This window comes from Gekko japonicus, unplaced genomic scaffold (assembly GCF_001447785.1).
Source record: "Gekko japonicus isolate JY-2015 unplaced genomic scaffold, Gekko_japonicus_V1.1 scaffold1912, whole genome shotgun sequence".
In the NCBI taxonomy this organism is placed as follows: domain Eukaryota; kingdom Metazoa; phylum Chordata; class Lepidosauria; order Squamata; family Gekkonidae; genus Gekko; species Gekko japonicus.
The window spans coordinates 308,894-318,119 of record NW_015176510.1 but is presented as its reverse complement, the minus strand read 5'-3'; the positions used below and the strand labels follow the sequence as shown (position 1 = coordinate 318,119).

The following is a 9,226-nucleotide window of genomic DNA, read 5'->3' as shown; positions in this document are numbered from 1 at the left end:
GCAAATGTTTTCTGAGACTGAAATGACAGCCCCCAGAGTACAGTGATAACCCACTGGGAGTAGAGGAAGTGTTTTGGGACTGTGGGTTGAAGATGAGTTCTGGGATTGGAATGACAGGCCCCTGAATGGAATGACAGCCCCTGGGAACAAAACAGAGATGCACTTTGTATACAGCCACTGTGTGCACTATATCAGCGACTCAAACCAGATCAGCACCATGGCATAATGTGACAGAGAACACTATAAAACGCCACAAAAGTAAACACTGGGAAAAGGGGGATTTGAAAAACAAAGAAACAAAAGAGGGGGAGAAAACACACATATTTATATGAAGAGGCAGCCGAAGTGGGGGGAGGGGGGAGAAGGGGAATAAAAAGAGAGCAGAAGCCCGGGCGGGGGGGCACTCACACACTCAGACGAAACTGAAGTACAACTGAAGGGGGGGTTAAAAACAAGGGGCGAGAGAGAGAATAAAAGCAGCACAACAGATGGGTGGGGAGGACGCGAAGGGTATTCCAAAGAGAGCAAAGGCAGTTTTCCTTTGGACTACTCAGCCTCAGGCTCACTGAACACTGCCCTCTCTCAGGCCCCCACCCCACCCATGCTTATACAAAGCCAGCCAACTTGGTCCCAGCATGCAGCAGCAAGAGCAGCAGCGTAGGCAGTTTTCCTTTGGACTACTCAGCCTCAGGCTCACTGAACACTGCCCTCTCTCAGGCCCCCACCCCACCCATGCCCTTACAAAGCCGGCCAACTTGGTCCCAGCGTGCAGCAGCAAGAGCAGCAGCAAAGGGGAATCAGAGGAAGGCAGCAGCTGGGCACAAGAAGTGGAGGAGGTGCTGTGGAGGTCATCCGGGATGTGGGAGGGACCGCAGCCCCTGAGCTTTGGCACTCCCTTCAGCAGGGCAAGTCTGCTGGGCCAAGTTCCCCTCCCAGTCCACGCTGATTTTACTGGTAGCTGGGTGAGGGGGGCAGAGAGGCGGGCTGAACGAATGTGCCTTGAGGACTCAGAAGTAAGGGAGAGCCCAGGCAAGCATGCTTCCTACCTTTGTGCGCGCGTGCAGGAAACCAGGAAAGCCAGACTCCACGTGCAGCCCGGCAGAACTAAGGGCTGCTGGGAGCTGAGGGTGGGGCTTCACTTCCAGGAGGAAGCAAGCCCCTGTCCTAACTTCGCTCCCTCCCTCCCGGTCCCAACCCAGCCGCTGAACATAGTTTCATAATGGGGTGGGGGGAGCAAGGGTGGCTGGAACCAGTTGCCCCCGGGGGAGGCTGAGCACCTTCCTGAAAATTTTGGGGAAGGCTGACGCCCCGAGGCCCCACGAACTTTACGCCTATCTCCAATAATGTATAAAAACATATAAAAGCCATATGGTGTGGTCATATTGTATGGCAATAAGGCACATTTCAGTTCGTTAGGTTTCACTGGCATGGGCATAGCCAAGCAGTACAACCATTTTACACAGGTAGAAGTTTCTGTACATTACCAGACTACTCCTGTGGCCAACCATACTTGAGTAGCGTGTCATAAGCATGGGTGAGGGAGAGCTGACAGAACTGCCAGACCTTGCAGAAACCACAGCTGAAGCAGCAGAGGAGGATATTTGGCAGCTGCCGCCCGCATCAGCATTCCTCGCACGTGGCCCAGATGAGGGGAAGAAATCGCAAGATGAAAGTCCTCCTGACCAGTATTCCCTCTAAGCTGAGTTAGTGTGAGCTAGTTCACAGTTTTTTAGCCTCCAGCTCACACATTTTTGTCTTAGCTTAGGAAGGATGGCTCCAGAGCAAAGTAATTTATGCAGTAGCCAAATCGCTTGCTCACAACTTTAATGCCAGTAGCTCACAAAGTAGAATTTTCACTCACAAGACTCCACAGCTTAGAGGGAGCATTGTTCCCAACTCGCCTCCACATGTGATTCGTCTAAGCAGGCGGCGAGAGACCAGGCTACAGGGAAGATGCTAGTTTATCCCAGAGTTTTAACAGCAGCCTGGACACTCGCACAGCTGGCTAATTGGTAGCAGCATTTAGCTTTGTGACGCATCGGCTCGGCTCAGCTTCCTAGACTCTTGGATCCTCTGGATTTGGACTACGTTTCTGGTTAGTGATTTTGGACTTGGCTCTGTCTTCCTGGCTCCTGACCCCGGCTTGGCTTTGGACTTTGGACTTGGCTCTGTGTTTCTGGCTCCTGACCTCGGCCTGTTTTTGGACCCCCTCTGATTGGCACCCCAGCCCATGACATAGCACAAGATCAATAAAGATAATTTATAAAGCAGTTGTCAGAAGCTTCATTGAACATGTGTAACTCATCATATGGCTCTGTTTTTGCTGAGCTTTATGAGCAATTAAAAATTTGCACAGGTTGGCTTTTGAAGCTATTCTCACTTGTGCCATTTTAAGAAAACAGAAAACTCACCCAGGTTCACATGAAAAGCTTAAAACACCCTGATAGCGGAAGTCTGCACCAACTATGTTTCCATTTATCAAAGGTCCAGGGTAAGGACATTTCTTTGCTGTTAAAATATAAAATAATGTTGCATAATATGTAAACATGAAATGATTTCAATGCTAAATCATCTTCCTCCGAATCCATTACATATTGTTGTCACAACAATAATTGAGAGAGGGCAGTATAAGACCCAGTGCCCTCAAGTACACTGCACACCATTAACTGCCATATTATGTGATAATACAATAATGTAGTTTATATAATATAATAAATAATGATAATAAGTAATAATAGTGATAATAAATAAATAAATAAAATTTAAATGGGGGTTAAAAAAACCCAAATGATAAAAGAAGTGCCCATAACTTTATGAAACAGAAGCCCTCAGTGAAAGATGCCAGGCAACCACAAAATTCTGTTTGGGTTTTGTCTGTAAAAGGCAGGGAAAGGGGTAGGGCCCTTTCCTGGGTTGTTTTCACCTTTGAGGGAGAACTCATCAAGGCCAGTCCTGTCATCAACCACTGGGAGACTTGATATCACCCAACTTGCATGACTCACTTCGGCCTGGCTGTTTGCTACTTTCAAACAGAAGTCACTCTCTGAAAGCCAGTTGGTGCAGTGGTTAGAGCTCAAGGGTAGGGTATGGAAACCCCAGTTCAAATCACCAGTCTGCCATGGAAGTTCACTAGGTGGACATATGTTCAGCCTAGCCTACCTTACAGGGTTGTTGTGAGAATAAAAAGGAAGATAAAAGAATTATATAACCTGCTTTGGTCCCCACTGTGGAGAAAGGCAGGGTAAAAATGCAGTAAATAAATAATAAATATGGTTGAAGATGAGAGGCAGAGAAAAAGAAGGTAGGTGAATGGCTGAGAAGAAGAGAATGAGGCAGGGAAAGGGAGGAGGATATGAGGGTTTCCAAGAAGAGGGAGAAAGGAAATAATGTAGGGAGGGAGATACAATGGAATGTGATGTGCCCCCCACAAGTCTTTGAGGGTACCCAGGCCTCAGTTCCTGCCGGAGTGCACCGGAGCACTGCTCCGCCAGTCAGAAGCCCAGGGGGTGGGCACATAAGCCCCGCCCCCTGCTCCCACCAGCCATCAGTTGGGCAACCACGGGGGGGAATGTTTCCCCACCTCCCTGAGCCCCGGGGTGCTGGCCTTGGACTCATAGGGGCAATTTCCACCTCTCCCATGAGAGGTCATTCTTGCTGCCCCAGCTCTCCTTAGGGGCTCTTTAAAAAGTTATGGCCACTGCTGCTGTTCTCGGCGGCGGCTGCAATGCCCGCAGGGGGGAGGGGTGGTGAGGTGTAACATTCTCCTGCCTCCCTGAGCCCCGGGGCGGTGGCCTAGGACTCGTAGGGGCAAATTCCACCTCTTGCGTTGCCCCTCGGACATCACATGTGAGAGGTCATTCTGGCTCCCCCAGCTCTCCTTCAGGGCTCCTTAAAAAGTTATGGCGGTGGCCGCCGCTGTTCTTGGCGGCAGCTGCGACGGTTGCGTGGGGGGGGGAGGGACGAAACGTTCTCCTGCCTCCCTGAGCCCCGGGGTGGTGGCCTTGGACTGGTAGGGGCAAATTCCACCTCTCGCACAGGAGGTCATTCTGGCTCCCCCAGCTGTTCTTAGGGGCTCTTTAAAAAGTTATCGCCGCTGCCGCTTTTGGCAGCAGCTGCAACCACCGCAAGGGGGGGACTGCTGAGCTGCCCTCCCTGCCCTTTTAGGCTCTGCGCCAGAGTGCCGTGCCTGAAAAATGGCCTGCAGAGCCGCCCCCCGCCCTCCCCTCCTTTTTCAGGCTCCGCGCTAGAACACCGGAGCACGGGTAAGTCCTCAAAGTTTGACTCTTCCTCTACAAGTCTCTGGCGCTGGAGGTATTTGCCTCCTTCCCTCCTGCCTGCTATGGCTGCATAATTGTGAGAGATTTCTTAACATAGTGTTCCTGCCAGGGAAGCTGGGGACCCTGCCCATGAGTCTCCATTTCATCCTCACAACAACCCTGTGGGATAGGTTAGGTAGAGAAGGGGAGATTTGGCCCGGGGTCACTCAGCCAGCAGAGTGAGAATACAAACCTGGGTCTCCCCACATCAATCTGCAACTCTGACCACTGTGCAGTGCTGCCTCTACTGATCTGTAATGTTCCAGAGGTGTTGTAATGTAATACTCAGTTTCTCAAACGAGTGTATGCCTGTCTGTTGGTCCACTTAGGAGTCTTGATCCTGGTTGTGTGGTGGGCTAGTTGTGGCAAATGGTAGGGAAGCTCAGTATTTCTGTATACAGTTGTAGGGGCTTTATTGCAATGTGCTATGGCCTGATATTATGTTCTTATTCCAGTGTGGGATGTGTGTGGGGCAATGGAAGCTGAGTGATAGGGTCTCTCCAAGTGATTGCCAGAAGTGAGATGCGTCCTGGTCTTGTGTCTTACAGATAATCTTACAAATAGTCCTTTGCATTTATATCATGCTTTCAACTTTAAAAGGATCATAATGCTGATTGTGTGAACTTAGGCAAATCACGAGAGGTAGAGCAGGAAGGGTTGAATCAGTGCTTAGTTCTTGTGGCCCTTTCTTACACGCCCAGGGAAATGCTGATCACCGACTTGGAGGCAAAGGGAAGGGAGGGGGGAAAGAATGGATCCCAGGTGCTTCTGCCTGACAGAGGGGCTGGTGCACACTTCTGGTGATGTCAGGGGGTGTGGCATATGCTAATACATTATGCTAATGAGCTCCTGCAGCAGCTTTTCTATGAAATGACCCCTGAGGGTACCTATTACGCAAGTGGGCCTAGCCCAGTGGCTGGCACCACACAACTTTCTCATTGGTTTCTTAGGCAGAAGCTGCCAAGTGTGGAGCTGAAGACAAAGGGGCAGATAAAGGTAGGTTGGCTGTTGGGTGGGAAGGAGAGAAAGAAACAGCAAAAGGGAAGAGGCTACATGGGGCTTTCAGGGGAGGGAAAGAAGAAACAGCAGGGGGGGAGGAAATGAGATCCCTCTTGCAAGTTGTTGTTCCTTCTAATCCTAAGATTCTAAGAAACTCACTCTAGTAACTATCAGGACACATTTTACTTAATTCCTTATTGATCAATCAGCACCCATATTTTCCATATAAACATAGAAGACACATGGTTCTATTACCACAGGGTAAAAACTACCTTACTTGGGAGAGCAGATGTTACTCAACATAGTACTGAGCATTATACCACCTATAACCACTTTAATCAGTGCATGCACTGTGACAAAAGGAAAGATATAACCCACACATTACCAATCGTCCAAACTATGGAAATTAAGAGATCTGAGTTACAGTGACCAACCAAGTCCATCCATACAACATGTCACTCATGGGGGAGGAACAGTTGTAACATAAAGCATTTTCTTCTTCAGAGTGAAGATTTCACAAGGCTCCCCCTGAGTTCAAGTACCTGAGAGCTGGGGCCCTTTTTCTGTTGTCTGCTCCTCCTCTGCCAGCTGGTCCATGGCAGAGTTTGACCAGGCATGCTGGGAGGGCACCAGGTTAAGGAAATGCGTGAAGATGGCAGATGACAGGAAAGCTGAGGGGCTTGATGCAGTATATCTCCTACAGCAGGCAGAGGACAGTGAAGCACTGCAGGGGTCTAGGTAAGAAGTCAGTCTGCTGAAGGAGTAGCACTGACAGAGCCCACTCACACACATGCCTCTTTCTCTCTTCCTTTTGCTGTTCCACCTGCTGAATCTCAAGTGTGGGATTCCTGTCCAGCTATTGGCCTCTCTCGTATCCTTTGATAAAAAAAATCACGGACAGCTGGAATGAAGTAATGCAAAAAGGAACCCATTAGCCCTATTCAGAGATCATCATAATGAGTAAACACCCATGAAGGGTGCCTGTCCCTAAGCCTAAGCATCAGAATAAGGAAGCGGCATAGCTTCAAACAGGAGGTCAGTTTAATTACACAGGTTCTTTCCCTGTGTGTAGCTACAGTGACAACAACGTCCTTTCTTCTTGTTCCTGCCCACACTATGTCCTTTAGTGGACAACGGCACTTTAGCAGTCATTTACAAGTGGATCTTGCCATTTCTCACAGTAAAAACCAGTCGCAAAGTGTATTGAATGGTGACTGAAAATGAATTATTCAGCATTTGTGAAAAGGCCCTAAAACACAAGCCTAGATTAAAGTAACAAAGTTTTCAAAAATACCACAAGAGGGCATGGGATCAAAGTGGCAGGCTTTGCCTCTGTCACACGTGTTAAGTTGAATGTCTACACAGAGAGCCAACATGTACAATTTTATACAAAAAGGGTTCTCTCCATATGATCAGGAAACCCAGGGAAAGAAGCTTCCCCATAGTACACATAGGGCTCTGCATCGCTACAACTGTATGCACATAAATTCTAAGCAGGCATTCAACTGAAATGGTACAAAGCACACACACACACAAACGCTGGCTAAAGATATAAAAATAATATTTAATGCCGAGTTCAATAATACAGTCATATAACTATATAAAGCCAAGGTGTTCTTACAAGAAACAACAGTAATACAGAAAAATAAAGTCCCAAAAATTTCAATGTGTCTCACTCCTGTTGCATTGTGATTCCATAGTCCAACATGAAATACATTCATCATAGAGTGGAGTCATATAGTTCCTGGAAAATCCATATAATCTTGAAATCCATTAGCCATAGAGACACGTAGTCTGGATGCAAGCGGCCACATTTCGAATAATTCTTTTTCAAAACCAATAGGCTACAGTGGGACCCAATCTCAGTAGAAGCACATACAGAAGCCAGTTTATTCAGTCACAAAGGATCATGGGATTATGAGACACATTGAAATTTTTGGGACTTTATTTTTCTGTATTACTGTTGTTTCTTGTAAGAACACCTTGGCTTTATATAGTTATATGACTGTATTATTGAACTTGGCATTAAATATTATTTTTATACATTTTGTTTATCTTTAGCCAGCGGGTTTTTTTGTGCTTTGTACCATTTCATGTACGCTGGTTCCCCTTCTTTTTTGGCATTCACCTGAATGCAGAACAAGCCTTTCCATACATGTTTACTCATCGCAACTGTGTTGGAATACTGCAATAAACTGCGAGCATAAGCGACTCGTTTTCACTGATAGGTTGTGTTGAGCTTAAAGACCAAAAAACAAACTATAGATATAGAAAGAGTGTACTTACGTATGCATCTCAGTGTAATAATAGGCCATTTACCAGATAACGGGCATATATACCTCCTTGAGCCTGTATGAGGAACATACCCAGAATTGCAACTGTATAGAATCTCTTCTCCCAGATTGTATTCTTGCTTGTTTTTGTCAACAGTAGCCAATGGAATTGCAGGTGGTCTGGGACAGACTAGAAGGCACAAAGCACTTTAACAGGACTTGAATGAATAAGAAACTATGATTTCAGGTCTAGCACTTTCCTCATATATTTTTGGAGCAATTATTTTTAAAGTGTTAAATTAAATAAGGCATGGCCTTTCACAAGCAATGGACCATTTCTTTAGATGGTAAAAATGCCCTCTCCTTCCATTTCACTCATTTTGATATTACATTATCAAGGGTACTGTTACAGGTTCTTCAGGTTTGTCTTGTCTCTGAATGGCTGCTGTCTTGCTATACATTAGAACATGTGTTCATGTGTTTAGTGCATGGAGCATAAATGGAGGCCAGAACAGCGGCCAAGTGAATGAGCTGGAAAGCTCATTCCCATCTCATCCATCCTGTCCTTAGGCGAGCCAGTATACTGCCCTCGATGTAGGAATCACAGCACTGGGCTATTTTTCTTTTGTAAGGATTGTGACGATAACATCTGTGAAAAGATTTCAGCACTTGAAATGTGCTGTAGATATGCTAAGTGTTGTTATTCATAATCAATGCTTTTGACTCTCATTTGTTTAACTTGAGTCTCAGTCAAGTGAGTCTTCCCAGTACATTTTAGCTTTTTGTGTTAGTCCCATCCAGTATGTATGGACTGAATATCTATTGTCTTTAGTCCTGACTGTGAGGCTGAATGCAAAAGTCCATACATACTGGATGGGACATGGATCATGCATACTCCCATGCTGGAGAGGAGTACAGTCCATAACCTACTCCGTGCATCTAATAAGAAAAATCTGCTGTCTACAACAGTGTAGCACACCCATTTGTTTCAAAGGAATCCCAGCACCGTTTGTCCTATTAAAAATAGAGAGTCTTACCCCGTTGTGCAAGAACTGTGTGGATTAGAGGGACTATCCATAAGGCAAGCAGGACTTGAAACATTGTTGCTGGATTGCAGGCAGCCAAAATGAGCTCAAACTCAGTACTCTGCTTCCAAAACCTAAACAGAGCAGAGAAGTTAAATATTAATTTTGTGTATTTATTGGTTAAACAAATGAAAAACAGAGTCCTGATATTGCTAGGTAAACAGACTTAACGGGAAGTCATGCAAAACATTATGCAAAGTTGGAGGAATCCCGATAAAGTTTTAGTCTAAAGGTCTCATTTTTGTTTGGGAATCTTTTGTACACTATGCCTTGCTGGACTGTGTGTTTCATTAACTGATCTTTATCAAACTGTTTGATTGGGTATGGTGATACATTGGGTGACTTTCAAGTGGCTCTTTGCCTTTTCTTTTCACGTCACAGGTTTGGTTTTACATGACTCAGGTGCCCCACAGTTTATTTTTCTTGATGGGGGGTGGTAAAGGAGATCCTCCCAAGTCCTCTTCTATCTCATCTAATAAAGTGGCAGCTTCATCTACCATTTTTAACTGTTTATCCCTCAGAAACCATCTAAGTTGTGTAGGAACTTCTCTGT

General features: G+C 46.2%; 1 protein-coding gene across 1 annotated transcript in view; it reads right to left on the bottom strand.

Moving 5' to 3' along the window:
- APOH (apolipoprotein H) overlaps positions 1-8,691 on the bottom strand; it is a 20,664-nt gene extending 11,973 nt beyond the window's left edge. Inside the window, exons 1-3 of the mRNA XM_015427354.1 lie at positions 8,626-8,691; positions 7,602-7,778; positions 2,412-2,508 (exon numbers count right to left, since the gene is read on the bottom strand). Of these exons, the coding sequence (XP_015282840.1) occupies positions 2,412-2,508; positions 7,602-7,778; positions 8,626-8,689 (338 nt within the window). The 5' untranslated portion in view covers positions 8,690-8,691. The remainder of the gene's footprint in view (positions 1-2,411; positions 2,509-7,601; positions 7,779-8,625) is intronic.
- Between the last annotated feature and the right edge of the window lie 535 nt (positions 8,692-9,226).